Raw genomic sequence first — 17,879 nt, 5'->3', positions numbered from 1 at the left:
CCCCAAATGCTGAAGGCTTGTGTTCTGTAAAATAGGTTCCAGATTTTCACATTCACATGTCTTAAAGACATTTATATTCATTTTGGAGCCTCCAAAGTAAACATCAAACAAGGCTGCCTTGTTTTTGAGAACAGTGTTTTCAGCAGCATGGATAACATGAGATGCCTGCATATCTTAACCACCAGTTCTTTGTTTTCATTTAAAGTCAGGAAATCTTGAAATTCTGGTACCTTTTAAGTTAGTTTTTGTTGCTATTGATACATAGCAATAAATGTGAAAATATTTATGAATTATTAAACATAGAAATAGGGGGTATTATTATCACTATTAGTAATAAAATAATTTTAATGGTATAGTTAGTAAGACCAATAAAATGGTATTTGCAAATATGAATGTAGAGTAGCAAATTAATTATTAATAATTTGTTGAAATGCTAAGTATCATTTAGAAGAATGACTTGAAAATCAGTATACTTGTATCCCAAGTTTATGTCAACTGCAACATTTGCGGTTCTTATTCCTCACCTCCTAATCATTTTTTAATTCTTCACTGTTACTAACTTACTGCTCCTATACCTACTTATCTGCTGTAATATTTTCTATATCTCTGGCTCCTCCCAATAAATGTGAAGTTTGTATAAAATGGAACTTCTGTGTTAAGGAGGTTGTTTTTACCAAATTTGGATGTGCCTTAATAGGAAAAGAGATTTTTCAAAATCTAGTCCTCCAAAGCCATATAGAAACTAGTACATTTAGAAAGGACTGGTAGAAGGGGAAATTGTTTTATTTGATATTGCCCTGAAACTTTTAACTAAGGAAGTAGCTCACACTATATTCTACAAGAATGTGCTCCCTGCTTTAGAACATCAACAAAAGTGCTGCCAGAGGTATTCTTATACAAGAAAAATTTCAAAGCAGTCTAGAAAAACGGTCTTCTGAAACATGAGGTAAGTCTGGCAGTAACATCAGTGTCACAGCAATTAAGCCCAAGCTGTTTCTTGGTGTGTCTATCAAGGTCCTCTCTTCAGTTCTTATAAACTTCCTAGAGGGCACAGACCTGTTAAGAATCTGCCAGACACCATCTGCTATCTCCACAACATCCACACACAATCACTAGTGCTTCCCAGTGGTGGAGATCAGATGTTTCTGCCAGGCTTATCCCTCAAAAAGATAAAGTTTTAGCTGACAAAATCTGACACTGTCAGGTGAGTCACTATTCTTCACCCATCCTTCCAAAGTTTTTAAACTCTGAGTCCTGTTTTCAGCTTCAGCAGAAAGACCAGAGGGTGGAATAAAATGAAAATAACAGTCTGCCAGTGACTCTCCCAGCTGAGTCTTAGGCATGTTGTGGAGGAAGACTCTTATCTTATTCTGGCGGCTCTTATCCATGTCAGGGGACCATCAGTACTGCTGGAACCAGTGCCTTGCTTACATGCTCAGTACCCACGTATAAAATCAACTCTTTCATATTGTTGCACGGGGGTGTGTTTGGAGGATACGTTTTTGTAAATGTTGGCAGCCATCTCCAAGAGTTAACCTCCTCCTTTTATTGTTCCCTTCTCACTTCCATTTATTCTCCTAACTGATCATGACTAAGAAATAATGCAATTTTACATTCTGGAATCACTTTCCTTTTTTTGTCTTGTTGAACTTCCTAGAAGTTTATATACTTTTTCCTGCGTTGACAGACATTAGTTTGTGTTAGGCTTCTAAAAATAAAGGCCAAAATTAAAGTGACTACAGAAATATCAGTTTATTAGCAATTCTGTATCACCATGCAGTATTTGTGAGATCAACTTCTTTCAAAAACATTTAATTTTCATCATTCCATTTATTTCTTGCAGAGAGTAGAATTTTTCTGACAAACATAAATATCATTTTCAGGAACTCCACAGAACATTCAAATAATATTTTTCTTGTAATTGTGTTCTAATGGGCATTACTGTAGGTCAGCATCCTAATTGTAGGGTTTAAATATGATATTGCTTTCCCTCCTGGCATTTAGAAAAGGAGTCAGCACACTTTTTCTATAAAGGGCCAGATAGTAAATATTTTCAGCTTTGCAGTCTATATGGTCTCTGTCACAACTACTTAACTCTGACATTGTAACACAAAAGCCATCATAGACAATGTGAAAACAAATGGGTGTGGCAGTATTCCAATAAAATTTTATTTACAAAAAGAGGGTCCTTTATTTATTAAAAAACTAGAACAAGATTTGGCCACAGGTTGTACTTTGCCGATTCCTGATTTAAAGCATAAATTGGCTTTCCAGAGCAGGTAATGAAGGTTAGCATGTTTTTTCTTTTTCTTGAAGCCTGTAACGTTTTGCTTATTTTGTTTTAATGAGTGATTTTGGAGTTTTGTTAAAGTAATTGGAGTATTTGAGGTGAGCCAGCATGCATTGGGAGTGGAAGAATAAGAGCTGATAGCAGGATAATAGTGGTACAGATAATTCAGTTCCCAGCCTGCAATGTAAACAAGCCGGTGATCGAGGTTATTTGTAGTACAAAGTCTACGTGGACAGGTTAACCAAAACAGTGTCCTTGATCAAGGAAAAGTCTCTGTTGTTGAGAACCTGTCACTACATTGTTTTTAGTTACAAAAAGATTATGCCAGTGAGGTCATCCAGAACTGATAGCATTAATTTGTAGTAGATCCATCTTCATGTCTGATAGGTCAAATTATTGTCTGGTATTTTTTAATTGCTCCGGAAAAATACTTTTATGTTTTACACCAATGAATTCAAAAGACAGTTAGTTGGTTAGACCAAGGTCCAGGGTTTGATTCCTATGCCAGCCAGAGCGAGAGAGAGACAGACAGACACACACACACACACCACACGAAGAGGAAGACCACCACCTGACAAAAATATACATTAATAGGAGTCAGTATTAAAACACTTAATTTTGGCTATTATTTCTTTTAACTGGACATACTTGACTAGTATCAGAGTTTAGAATTAAGTGAGGTTTCAAGCACAGAAGGCTTTTAACATATTTTAGCTACCTAATATACACAAAAATTAAATTTCCTGCAAGATAATCATATTGTAAAAAGAAACTAGGATATGAGTAATTCCTACTCCTTTTTATGTAATTAGTGTATCCAGCCTAGCATCTTTTAAATATTTGCTCTTCTTTTTCAGTGGGGTTAACATTTTCATTTATTTAATTTCCTACTCCTTTTCAATATTTTTGACATATTTCTCTATATTTGCTTAAAGCAAATATAATACTTAAGACTTTGTCAGACACGCTCATTAGTATGTGATACTGATATATCATTTAAATTCTAAAACACAAAATCAAAGTTTTTAGAAGTATTCTAATGTCAGCATTTAGCTTTGGTTTTGTTCCCATTTATTTAGTTTAAGAGTAAACTTTTGGAATAAAACTGCTGACAGGAAGAAAAATTAAGTGGAAAAATGAATGGAATCATTAATTTCATTTGTGCATTACAAAGCGGTCTCAGCAATACAAAGTTATCATACATCACGTCTGTTTATGGTTGAAATATCTAAATACCTAGGCCCAACAAGATAGCTCCATGATAGCACTTTTATCTTTAACAGAAAGTTCTCAATCAGTGATTTCACCTTCAGACCAAACTGAGATTACAAGCTTTTTGTACTAATGGAAGCTTGATACAGATCTTAGAAAGTGCCTTATTTATGATATAGAATAAAATTCCATTCGTGAGTTCTTCTGATTTCATCATTACAAGCCCTTAGGAAATTTAATCCAGGCGTTTCACGTAATTAATTTTTTGGTATTGGGTTTTTCATTGTTTAAGCTATGGTTGGAGAAGTGTGGTATTCTTGTAAGAGAGCATAGTAAATAATGTTAAATTATAGAATTTAAAGCAACTTTATGACTTGAAAATCAACTACATTGTATGTTGATAAAATAAAATTTTAAAAGCTACTTTATACAGTGATTTAAAATTTTAAATCATATCTGTTTTCTAAATCCTAAAGCAATTAGAGAAACTATATATATCTTAGTTCCAAAAGACTTAAGATTAAGTTATTAAAGATTAATGGCAAATAGGGTAATATTTCATTTAAAATTACCTTAGCATTTTTGTCACTTGTCAAAATAAATTTGGGATCCTTTTAACCTTACATACGGACAATATTTAATTTTAGTAGTATATGTTTATATGCTATAGAAATTGTGTTTTAGGATTCAACTAAATAGAAAGTTTTTACTTTTTTTTTTTTGTTTGTTTTTTTCGTGACCGGCACTCACTGGCCCCAGTGAGTGCACCGGCCATTCCTATATATGATCCAAACCCGCGGCGCTGCGCTCCCAGCTCCCAGCGCCGCACTCTCCCAAGTGCGCCACTGGCTTGGCCTGAAAGTTTTTACTTTTAACCACTCACTCTCTTACTATTTCTAGCCAGTGTTTTCCTAAATGGGCAATTTTTTAAAATTTTCTTTTTTTAAGACCACACCATAGTGCTTTTTAAGGGTTTGCGCAACATTTTAAAATTCAAAATTGTCCAAAGTTTTTAAAGTTTGAAAACCATAGTGCTTAAACATTTGTGGAAATATCACTTAAATGGCAAACCAGGTTTATAGCATGAAGTCCCTCTTCAGATAAAACAGTACCTTAGGGTAGACAGTATATTATATAATGGTCCTTTGTTGGTCTATAGATTAATGCTGATTAATTAATTTAAAAAAAAAATTTTTTTTTTGGTGGCTGGCTGGCACTGGGAACCAAATCCTAATGCTGATTAATTTAAATCATTACTATTCATTTAAATCATTAGTATTCAGTGAATGGTACAAATTGAACATATTATTAGAACAGAATTCAAAATCAGAGAGGAATTTTATACTGAGTATTTTTCAGTCTGTCCCTTAAGAACACCTCTCATTCCTCAACTAATGAGATTTAACATTTTTCCATTGTGAGTGTGAAAGCCATTGGCAGAATTAAATGAAAACAAGTCCCTTGTTGGGTACTCCCACAAAAGTAAGTCCATACACAGATTGTGAAGATTCAGTGTGATGAATGATGTCATTTAATGGGATGGGCCTTTTATTCTGAAATGAGGATCTTCATAATAATTGAAATTTAGAGCATAGCAGGCCTAGGGATTTGCCTTCCCCTGCTACTCCCCCAGCAGCAGCAGCTTGTCAGCTGTATGCTAACGAGATGAACAATTAAACAGGGTCCTATCTGACTGGCCCCACAGGATCTAGGCTCAGACAAAGAACTGTTTATACACCTGTTGTGTGTGTAGACAGAGCCATTTGAATGTGGAGCTGCAGATTAAAGGGAGGACATGGGAGTGAGGGTGAGCAAGGGTTAAAGAGAACTGTAGAAACTGTGAAAGTCAAATTCTCCAGAAAATATACGAGGGCCATTTGCACAGGGAATCAAGTTACAAAGAAAAAGTTCTGCTAACTTCATTAACATGAAAAACTCCAGACTTCAAGCTTTCTGCTAGTCTGAGGCTATCTTTTAAAGGCTTATGTTTTCATTCTGTGTACCAATTAAATTTTTTCTTTTGAAAGCCAATAATGTAGATTGATATGAGAAAATAGTATATAGTATTCCACAGAGGCAAAAAAATTTGTTGGCATGTATATCCCAAAACAAATCAAGCAACCTTTCTGATTTCTTTAAGGGAAAGGCAAAATTCCAAAGATTTATCATTTAGATAATGATCCCTATGTCTGCCAAGCTGTTCATCAGAAAGGAAGTATCAGAACATTTTTTATTAGTTGAGTTTCAGAAAATCAAAGAATTATTTATACTAATAAAATAAAAGGAAGTCAATCCAGCAGATGCATCTCATTTAACTGAGTGAAAATTCAGTTTGTTACTGGTCAATGGTATTGTTTTACAGAGCTATAAAATGAGTTTCACATATATATTATGTATAATATATGGTAAACACACATATGTTTAAAGTTTAGATTTTAAAAGACTATTTCCTTTAATTATTTGGTGTGATAGTTCAAAATACCAGCTAAGAACAGAATTAGCATGTATTACCAAAGATCATAGGAAGTTTTAAGTCCACATTATTATAAATATAAAGAGAGCTTTCAGCTTTTTTTTTTTTTTTTTTTTACTTATCCTGCAGTGATTTCCTTAGCCAGTCAAAAGTGTTCTAGTAAGTTTTATCTTGAGAATAGGCTTAGGCTTCTAAGGTTCCAAAGAACTTGTAGCTATATATTATATTTATCCCTTATCTACAAGTATTTTTATAAAATGGGGTTTTAAACTGACCTTTCTTTTAGGTCATTGAGTACTTCATAGTTAGCAAGAAATCACCCTTAGGTATTAAGAATAAACATGACCAGGATGCCCTTGAGAAAGGATTTCATGAAACATTTTCCAAATAATTTTCTCTCTTGAATACAGTTTTCACAGTCTATTTTTCATTGGTTTTTAGGTCTAGTTCTTCAGATTTCTCAAGTTTTTGGAGGGGAAATCTCTGAGGTGGGAAGGTGGATGGAAATCTGCCATAGTATCTGTGGTCCCTTCCCAGCTTTGAGATTTTATGATTCTAATGCATGATGAAATTATGTGGTTTAGAAAAAGGGTATAATCAATGATTATCCAAGGGAGCAGTGACACAAATAATTCTCACAACGACTAATCCTCAAATAATTTGAAAAGTAGCTATAGACTACATTAAATGGGTTTTTAAAAATACATTAAAGAATAAGGGTGAAAGACAACCATTTCTTAGAAAGTATGGTGGAGGAACTGATATTATTCTATTCAGATGCACTGCCAAATGGCTTGCATTGCTTAAAACTTTGCTCTGGTTTCTTTTGTTTAGCTCACAGGAAACCAAAGGATAAAGTTGCATAGGAGTATTTATATACTTCTTACGGTAAAATCTATACAAAATCATGAAAGATAAAAGCTATATTAATTACTCAAGAGGGATTCAAAGCTTGACAGTTTACTAGGATTGAAGGATTTATTGAAAAACTGTGGTTCTTATGTATAACTCCAGGCAATAAACCTATTTAATTAAAGGCTTAATCTTCTAGTTGACACTTCTCTACTGGCCTGCCTGTTTCAGGTTAATCGTGACTTGTATAAATTTGATTAAAGCTGAGATTAAAAATATATGGCAGTTGTGTTGCCTGATAGTGCAAAACTTTTCAATTAATTTTGTATTGCTTTTGCTGCTCTTTTAAAAATTTTGAGGGGAGGCAATTAGAGGAAGAAAAACTAAGATACTGTGTATGTGGAGGGTGCATGCCAAAGTTAGATAAATACTACTATTACTTGGAATCTAATAGTATTTTGTTAATTGCAAGTTCATGGATATTTTAATATATTTAGGTAGTATATAAAATAGGTTTTCAGATTGATTATATAGGCTCATTAATAGACCCTATAATGTTTAGTGCTTTATGGCTTGTAGAATGCTTTATCTCTGTTAGCTTATTTGCTTCTCACAACAACCGTCTGTGGTATTTAAAATTTGAAAGTTAGGATTTTCATTTTTTAGAAAAGTAACATTTTGTTTTGATTCAAAAGTGGTACTACTATAAAGTATTTTGAAATTCCCACCAAAAACCAGAAAAGTGGCATCCAAAAAAAGTTGCTAAATTCAGATGAGTACTACTGTTTTTTCTATTAAATCCAGTAAAAGAATTTGGACAGTTACTGCCCTGAACTGTCGTGACCATTTTTGGGGGTTTTTTTAATTTTTTTTTTTTTACTTTAGGTTGGAACTCATCGAGAAGACTCTGTCAGTCTCAATGGCAATCATTCAGTCCTGTCTAGTACAGTCACTGCTTCAAGCACAGACCTGAACCATAAAACACAAGAAAATTATAGAGGTAACTATATCGTTGGTTTTCAGCAGTGATGCAAACAGAGATATCATGTGGAACACTGTTACTTTTCTCACAGCCTGATTGACATCTGTGAATCTAAAGTCATCTTAGGTGTGAAAATTCTAAACAATAGTGCTACTGCATGAGTGAGGAGGGTGGATATTTCGGGTTCCATTCGGCCCTAAAGTATGACTGCCTGGGCCAGTTGTAGATGTCTGTTGATGGAAGGACTCATGTGCAGATCGTCGTTAGGTATTTGCTGGTCATCTTTTTCCCTACTCCTGCTTCTGTCATGTCTGTCTTCCTTAATCACTTCCCCTTAGGAGTTAGCCTCCATTGTCCCTAGCTAGAGGCAGTGAGAAAGATATTTCTGAGTATACATTTCAGTATACTCAGAGCTCTCACAATGAATGATGGAAGCCATTGTTTTGGAGATTATAATTTAATTGAAGAGACACACAATTCTGATACATAGCAAACTGTTATCAATGTTACAATAAAGCTTATAAATAAACAGAAATATATTGCTAATATTAAGACCAGCAAAATAAATTTCTCCCAGTTACATTTAATCATGTCACTTATTTTATTATCTGGGAAAATGTTCAGTTTATTTCCTTTACCTTGGGAGCATTTTAGAAATTAGTTTCTAAAATGCATCGAGTTTCTCATACCTTACTCAGTTCAGTACCTGAAAATTAGCATTACACTGATCATCAAGGTCAGGGTTTTTTTTTTTTAAATACAAATGGTGTAAAAACCATAAAAAGTTTGTGGACACAGTTTTTAAAGCTCTAAATAATATGCTTTTCTACATCTTCAGATTTCTATTATAGCCCTGTAACACCTAAGAATACTCACCATCTAGAAAGCTTTTTACTGCCTTAGTTCTAATTCATAAATGAGTCTGGTCATTTATTTTATGTTTCCTTTGCCTCTGTTAGGTGGCTTGCAAAGTCAGTCTGGAACTGTTGTTCCAACAGAAATCAAGACTGAAAACAAAGAGAAGGATGAAAACCTTCATGAACCTCCTTCATCAGACGACATGAAATCAGATGATGAATCCTCCCAAAAGGATATCAAGGTTTCATCTAGAGGCAGAACAAGGTATTTGTTAGCAACCAGTATTAAATTTCATTTGTTGTGGGTAAAAATACTTGGGAAGCTGAAGGGTGTCATGCATTTACTACCTGCCAGCCATCTTCTAGATACTGCTGGGATTTTTATGTATGTTTTTTTATTTAATCCTTACAACATCCCTAAAAGGGAGATATATGAAGGTTTGACTCCAAAATTATATTTTCCATTATACCATATCATTTTAGGGTCTACAGATAAAAAAGAATTCCATCTTTTCCCTCAGGTTGCTTAGTCTGTTAGACGCCCAAATAGCTAAAACAAGTTAAATTGTGTGGTACAAACATTTAGATATATTCAAATATTTATTAATTGAATGTATTAATTTAAGGGCTAAGTAGATGGTAAGACTCTATTGTTTGATTTTTGTTTTTTTGGTAGCCGACCAGTATTGGGATCCAAACCCATGACCTTGGTGTTACCAGCACCATGCCCTCCCAAGTAAGCTAACTGGCCAGCCCTCTACTGTATGATTTAAACCAGGGGTCAGCAAACTATGGCCATGGACCAATCCAGCTCACTGCCTATTTATGTAAAGTTTTATTGGAACACCACCACACCTCGTTCATTTCCATACTGTCTGTGGCTGCTTTTGCACTGCATTGGCAGATTTGAATAGTTGCCACAGAGACTACATGACCCACAAAGCTGAAAATATTTACCATCTGGCTCTTTTCAGAAAAAGTTTGCTGACTCCTGATTTAAGCAGTAATTTGAAAAAAGTATGAAAATGGAAATACTCCAGGGAGACTGATGTTGTCAGAGAAAGTTTTTTGAAAATTGACTTGACCTTTCTTTAAAGTATGGATATAGGCACAAAGTACATTAGTTTCAAAGATTTCAAGATTCTTCCTTCAGATTTTTCTTCTAGTTCTATATTAAAATTAGATGATTTAGTATATTTGTAGTATGTCCTATTTCTTGGTATATGTTTCTATTTATCAATAATATGTATATATCACATGTTCTTTGTGTTAAAGTATGGTACAAAGGAGATTATGAGTTTGGTAAAAGAATCAGCATAGTCCTTTTTGTAATTCACATACTTAAAATGTGTTCTTTTGCCTTTTGACATTCTATTTTCAACACCTAATCATTTCTCTTTGGAAAAATGAAATTTTAAGATTCTAATACTGTCATTTTAATATGCATCGTGGGCTGGCCAGTTAGCTCAGTTTGTTAGAGTGCAGCCTTGTAACATGAGGTCAAGGGATCAGATCCCCATACCAGCCAGCTCCCCAGAAATAAAATAATAATAATAATATGCATTGTACTCAACTGTCAGGGGCATGAAGAAGTAAAAACTGGGTCAGGGAATCCAAAAACCACTCCTTCAAGGCATCTTAACTCTTTCATAATTTTATTATTCAAATAAAATTTTAAGGGGAATAATCTGCGTCTTTTCTCCCTGTACATCTCATTATCTTATAGGTCAGGGATAAGCAAACTTTCTCTGTAAAGGGCCAGAAAGTAAACATTTTAGGTTTTGTGGGTCATATAGTCTGTCACAGCTGATCAGCTCTGCTATTATAGAAGCAGCCATAGACAGTATATAAGCAAATGGATTTGGCTATTTCAATAAAATTTTAGTTACAAAAACAGGTGACCAGCTCATGGGCCATATTTTGCTGACCCATATTATAGGTCATCTGAAATTGAGAGGTAGTGTAATAGGTTAATAATAATTAATAAGTTAATAACATGGCCTTTAGACAAAGTAAAGGTTTGGATCATGGCTTCATCACGTACTTGCCAAGTGACGTTTGGCAAGTTATTAAAGTTCTTTGAGCTCAGTTCCTTCTTCTCTAAAAAAAGACTATCATAGTATTATTTGGGAAATAACCTGAAAATGATGCATGTAAAGCCCTTTGCACACTGTCTAGGATGCAGTAGGCACTCAATAAAGGTACTGTAGTTACCATTAGATGGTAATTTTAGGTATGTGTTGTAGGTTTGTTTCTGTGGAGGACTGACCTGAGTTCTTATCATTATATTACCACTAATTAGCTGTGTGATCCTAAAGAGGTCACTGATTTCTCTGGGTCTTGCAGTGGTTCTCAACTCTGCTACACAGACCCCTGGAACATTTTAGATATACAGGTGCCTGGGCCCTGTAAATCATCATGTCTGGTAGTGGGACCTGGGAAGCTGTATTTTTTAAATATTTCTAGAGATTCTGATGAGTGGCCACATTTGGACACTGGTGGACTAGATGATCTTTAAAGTCCCCTTTGAAGTCAAAGAGCCAATGATTCCCTATTATCAAAAGAATGCATTTATGTAATTCTTGATGATTAGCTAGTAAGAATCTGTTGTGTACATATTCTTCATTATAACACTCAAGGTATTAGAGAAGAGGTAAGAACCTCTTTTTCTTTGTGCACATTATTTCAAGGTTCTGAGAATCTCTGCTCAGTCATTTATTTCTGAAATATAAATGGAACTTTCGACAAGTTAAACCAAAGCATGTCCATCAAAAAAAATTTTTTTTTGAATTATGTACTCTACTTTCTTTATAGAAATTTGGAAAATACAGAAAAGTATGCACAAAAATCACAAGAAACTCCATTACTCAGAATTGACCACTGTTTACATTTTCAGGAATATCTCTTTTTCCATAAATATATTTTAAATTGGAATTAAACTGAACATAAGTTTTATAATTTTAATTGTTTTTATTCAGTACCATATGTTTAACATTTTTATCTGTCCCAAGGTATTTTCTGCAGCATGGTTTTTTGTTTGTTTTTGTTTGGGATTAGAGGTTTTTGAGGTTTAATTCACATATAATAATTAAGATTCACCAATTTTAAGTATACAGTTTTTGTCCTTTTGACAAATGTAAAAGTCATATAACCAGCATCATATTCATAACAGAACATGTCCACCACCCCCCAAAATTTCATCTTACTCCTTTGTAGTCATCTCCCCCATTCCCTGGCCCTTGGCAACCCTTGATCTGCTTTCTGTTACCACAGTTTTGTCTTTCCTAGAAGTTCATGTAAATGGAATCATATAGTATGTGGTCTTTCCTGGCTGGCTGCTTTTACGTTAGCATAATCTGCAAATTGATTTTTAGATGCTACATAGTAGTCCATTGTCTGGATGTACTGTAATTTATTTAACCCATCTCCTATTTTGGATTCCAGTATGTTGCTAATGTAAATAATTCTGTGATCAACTTCCTTTACATAAATTTCTAATTACATTCTTAGGGCAAATTTCTAAAATTGGAATTACTGATGGAAGAGGAAATGAACATTTTAAGGCTTTGGATTCATTTGCCAATATGTCCTTCAAAAATATTGTTTCAGTTCTCCCATGTTTTATAATCATCACTATTAATGATGATACATCTCTCTAGAACAAAAAGTAGCCATTTTCTGAGATATGTCTCTCAATCTGTGTCTTAAGCTTTTCTTCTTCCTTCTCATCAGGTGACTGCCAGAATATATTCATGAACACAGGTTAAGCAAATTATGATAAAGTCATGTACTAGGACAGTGCTTTCAAGCATAAATCAGCTGGGGATTTTATTCCGATGCAGCTTCTGATTCAGTAGTTTTGGGGTAGAATGTGAGATTCTGTGTTTTTGGCAAGCTCCCAATAATGCCGATGCTGCTGAACTGTGAATCAAATTTTGTATACCAAGGTGCTAGAATATTATGTGGTCATATCATTTATTAAGAGTTTCATTAGCATGAAGAAGTCTTTCTGCTATAATGTGCAATGAAAAACGCTTAAATATGTCTGTGGTATAATTTCAACTCTACAAATATATATATATATATATATACCTTGAAGAAAGACTGCAAAGAAATATAGAGTCATGTTAAGTGCAGCTATCACTACTTTTTGGTAATATTTATAGGTAATTTTTATTTCCATCTTTATACTTTATAATTTTGCACAATCAGCATATCTTACTTTATAGGGACATTAAGAGACATTGTTATTACATTATTTTGCAGCAGTACTAATGAAGATGAGGATTTGAACCCAGAACAGAAGATAGAAAGAGAGAAGGAAAGGCGGATGGCTAACAATGCTAGAGAACGCTTGCGTGTGCGGGATATTAATGAGGCATTCAAAGAGCTTGGTCGAATGTGTCAACTTCATTTGAAGAGTGAAAAACCCCAAACAAAACTCCTTATTCTTCATCAGGCCGTGGCAGTCATCCTCAGTCTAGAACAGCAAGTCAGAGGTAAGTAGGTTGAGCAGAGATGCATAACTGTTCTGCCCCAGGTGGACAGACATTTCTGTTTACAGTTGCTCTTCTGCTGAGGCAAATTGTTAAGTTTTCTTTGTACTTTTGACACTGTGTTATCAAGATCAAGTTTTCCCTGTAGTTCTCACCTTTGTTTTGCTGTATTGGTCAATATCTGTAGGCTCAGTGCTTCCCACAAACCAACAGAGTAATCCTATGAAACAAGACAGAGAACAAACAGCCTCTGTCTGCTGCTCATTATTAATGCTTTGTGTCCCTTTGTTCTTGTTGACTCTGATATCTCATGCTGTTGAATGTACCTGCCTAGACCTGTTATCCTCCCTGCTCCTTCCTGTCATCCCTACTTCTCAGTACTCAGTTTCTTGCCTGCTTTACCATAAGGCATCTACCAGGCCCTGCTGGTTAATAGAATGCCTAGTCATAGCCTGTCATGGCTTTGCCAGATATGGATGTCTTTTATACCTATGTCAATAAGGTCTCAGGGCTTCTTGCTGATCCCTGATCAGGAATGCCATGAACTTCTTGGGCTAACATGCACTGGCATGCCTGTGTGTCCCTAAGGGCAAAAGTGTGGTTTATACAGGCTTACCCACCACTAACTCGGGCAACTCTTCATTTTTCATGAAGTTTGATGGGATCTTGAAGAAGCTTTGAAATTTCATTTGTTCAACATGCAATTATTGCCCACCTCCTCTGTCCCAGCCAGCTATGTCCTAGACCCTGGCTATCAAATAATAGAAGCTTTCTGCCCCTAAGAGGTTCTACCATCATACTTGTATTTTTGCACATATCTAGTTATCTTCTTATCTAGTGTTACGAGTGCTGTATCCTAAGCCTTTTTGCAAGGAATTCATAGATGTGGCCCTGGGTTCCAGATCCTACCACTGGTCTTTCTTCATTGAGAGCAACTCTTTCTTATTTACTGAATGTTTATGTTAGATTTTATCTGAGGAAGGTTCAAAAAAGAATAGGGTGTGCAAATGCTCAAAACTACAACCATGAACCCTCCAACATAGATTACAGAAAGAATATTCTTTATTAGGGAATCGGAGTTAGAGAACTTGAACAAACTTTCAGAAAAACATGCAGTAGTAGTTAATTCATCCATCTACTTCCCTCCAATATTTTTAACCAAAATATATTTTATTCAATATATTTAATGAATAAAAATGATGAATATATTATTTCATGCATAACCAACCTACTACTAAAACCAGATACTTGCTCCCAAGGCCCTTGAAATTTCTGTAGAGGGTAAATATTAAGGAAACCTAATCTTCAAGAACTTATAGACTCCCTTGAGATAGTCATAAAGATACTGATTGTTGTCCACTCATCTGTCAGGAGCAGTGATTCCTTGAGCTTACCGGTATCCCCTGTCACTTTACCAAAGGTTTTTTTTCTTGAATTGTGTCTGACAGCCTTTGTCTCATCCTGAAGGCTGCAAGGCACCTGTGTTCAGTGGTCCAGGTATATTCATCCTTCTCATCTTTGACTCAGTATATTTTCCTTTTTTTTTTTTTTTTTTTTTTTATGACCAGTAAGGGGATCAGAACCCTCGGCTTGGTGTCGTCCGCACTGCGCTCAGCCAGTGAGCACACCGGCCATCCCTATATAGTATCCGAACCTGTGGCCTTGGCGCTCCCCGCGCCGCACTCTCTCGAGTGAGCCACGGGTTCGGCCTGACCCAGGATATTTTCTACCCTGCTCCACCCAGCCATTTATTGTTAAAACCATTGCTTCCGTCTGGGCTGTGAAAGTCTGGTCAACAGGGGCGCTAGAATTTATTCTAGTACAACACCTTTCCCTCCCACAGTGCATTAGAGATAGAATACATAGTCATTTGTGTTTTTAAAAACTTTTTTTTAAGAGCGGAGATACCTACTCTCAGATCCAGGCCATCAAAATGAGAAATACTTATGTTTTTGAAAAATTTATAAACTCCACCTTGACCAGATGGACCTTATTCATTTGTAGCATTTGACTTTTCACTGGTCCCATGCAGGCACCTGGAACAGAAAAGCTGAATCTGAGAGAGGATCTAACATCAAGGCTCATCCAGCTGCCTACTAACTTTCTGGTCACTATTACGGGTACTAACTTTTTCACATAATTCTGGAAAGCTCTGCCTAAGGGGTCTTTGACTGATTAGAGTTTGAACAGACTTCAAATACACTGAACTATAACTTCATAGGGATTGCTTTGATATTCAGAAAAGCCTACTTCCCCCCCCCCCACCTTCAAACTCTGGGCTTGAACCCAAAGCATTTATCTTAAGGCTTTATGTGAAAGCCCTGAAATCCACATAAGACTCCTTCGAAGGCATTCTTATGGCTGTGTAGCATACAGGATTTAGAACCTTCATATAGCCCACAACTGTGCCTTGTCTTTGACTGCACCTTCAGAGTTTGGTATAGCAGCTGTCCTTTCCTGTACTTTATCTCCAGCAGTTTTGAGTTATTTTGGTACCTGTTCACTTAATCCCTGCAGGTACCTCCCTGCAGTCTGCGAGCCCAGCAGTTTCTATAAAGACATAGATTTTGTTTATATAACCTACTTTGGCATCCTCTGGACTCTCTGGCTCTCCTCGTTTGAGATGGTGCTCCAAGACTGTATCTGATGTCCCCTGGGTGAGTAGTTATACCAGGAGGCAACCAGATCCAGGTCAAGCAGTGCATCCTTGAGAAGAGCAGGAAGAGTGGCTTCTCTTCCAAGCGTGAGACTTTGCCAGAGCACTTTTCATGCCTTGGTGCCCCATATATCAAACCCTCTTTGGTCCCAGCCATTGGTAATTTAAGCCTTTCCATTATCATGGCTACAATTTTACCAGTACCCTTGCCATTTCTATTTCCCAGCAAATTTTACATATTACCTTCAAGTTTGTACTCTCAGCTTTACTCAAGATTCAGTTAGTGGTGAAACACTTCCTCCTCTCAAACTTTTTCACAGGTCAGCTCAAACAGCTCACTTGTCTTCTGGTGATAATTTAGGGATTAAGTACTATTAGGTATTTAGTTTCCTGCTCTCCAAGTGACTTTGAAGATAAATGGGCTAGGACAGTGGTTCCTGAATCTGACATTAACCCACAAGAAAGAAGACAATAGCAGATGAGACAATAAAAAAAATGTGCATAAAATGGAAAGTAAATGGGGCAGTGGTAACTGATTTATTTATTTCCAAGTACTGAAGAATGCATGTCTCAACGTTGGTAGGATCTAATCTTGTGCTAAGTATGATGATTAAAAAATGACCTGAAGCTAAAGTACATTATCATGAAATTTCAGAGCATTAGAGGCAAAAAAAAAAAAAAAAAAAAAATCTTAAAGCTTCTAGGCACAAAACTTAAATAACTTATAGACAAAGGAACAAGAGTCAAAATATCAGAGTTCTGGAAAATAGTGCTAGATTCCAGGAGATAGTAGAGCTGTGCCTTCAAAGTTCTGAGAAAAATAATTTTTAACCTAGCAAAAGTTAATCAAAAGGTGAAAATAGGGTACAGATACTTCAGATATGCAAAGACTTTAAAATTTTACCTATTATGTACACTTTCTCAGGAAGCATCTGGAACATATGCTTTACATAATAAGGATGTAATCAACAAAGACAAAGCTATAGGATCCAGGAAACAAAAGATCTAACACAGGAGAACAGGAAAAAGAAATACCATGACAAGAGCCCCTAGGCCTAGAGAGCAACCAGTCCCTTGAAAATAGAAGACTATTAGCTGCAGAAGAAAGGTTTCCAGAAAAAGAAAATGTAAATAATACATAATATGATGTATTTGAGATTTTAGGAAAATATATTGACAGTCATTTGACAGATCTATTGTAGCATTTAGTGTGGTAGAGCAGGGGATAGGACTTAGTATTATAACAAATGAGAAAATAAGGCAACTATTAACTACAGGAAATACATACAGTTGTATGGGCAAAGAAACAATCACTGTAAAAAAATTTTTTTCCACTAAAATTCTTGACTCAGTAAGTATCTTCACATAGTCATAATAACATAAATATTTACCTACTCATAATAATATAAGAAGTGATTACTGAATTAGCCAAAATTTCTGCTATAAACATGTTGAAACAATGGTATTATAAGAAAGCCAAGTCCTCAACTACATACCGGAAGTCAATGATTAGAATTCTTCTAATGGAAATGTGAGAAGATGAGCACATCTCATGCACTACAGGTGATGTCTGACTTCTATGAAAGAGCAACACTAGCCTTTGCCTTTTTTGGGGTCAAAGCTATATTTACTTCACATTTCCTAGAGCCTGCTGTGGTATTCTGGTTCTTCCAGCCCTAAGTGTTCTTTATGTGTCTTGGCTGTAGGAATCTGCAAGATCTTACCTGACTTCTTGAGTTTCTGGTTCTGGGCCTTTACAACTATTCTAATCATGCTTCCTAGATCCTGGTATGACACAGAGTCATAGTTAGCTAAAAGCAGTGTTCCATTGTAAGAGAAATGTGAGCCTATTTGAATTGGAAAATTCAGCTTTCAAATTTGGAAACTTTCAAGTTTCACTTTCTCTTCCTCAGATTTTACATGTTATTTTATGCCCTCTTCTCAGTCTCTTTGGTCATTTTATGAGACTGTTGCCTCCACAGTAAAGGGCCATGACAACTAATGAAAGACAAACTCTTCTCATATATCAGAGGTATCTAATTTTCTCCTACTAGATATCCT

At 35.5% G+C, this 17,879-nt stretch overlaps 1 protein-coding gene across 8 annotated transcripts in view; it reads left to right on the top strand.

Annotated features, from left to right (window-relative positions):
- The window catches only part of TCF12 (transcription factor 12), a 395,187-nt gene that overhangs the window by 364,077 nt on the left and 13,231 nt on the right, over positions 1-17,879 (top strand). For all 8 annotated transcript variants that reach the window (XM_063091485.1, XM_063091487.1, XM_063091488.1 and 5 more), the window contains 3 exons: positions 7,713-7,827; positions 8,769-8,931; positions 12,933-13,165. In XM_063091485.1, the coding sequence (XP_062947555.1) occupies positions 7,713-7,827; positions 8,769-8,931; positions 12,933-13,165 (511 nt within the window). The remainder of the gene's footprint in view (positions 1-7,712; positions 7,828-8,768; positions 8,932-12,932; positions 13,166-17,879) is intronic.

This window comes from Cynocephalus volans, chromosome 3 (genome assembly GCF_027409185.1).
Source record: "Cynocephalus volans isolate mCynVol1 chromosome 3, mCynVol1.pri, whole genome shotgun sequence".
In the NCBI taxonomy this organism is placed as follows: Eukaryota; Metazoa; Chordata; class Mammalia; order Dermoptera; family Cynocephalidae; genus Cynocephalus; species Cynocephalus volans.
Note: the sequence above shows the minus strand (reverse complement) of the source record. Positions and strands in the feature narration are given on the sequence as shown.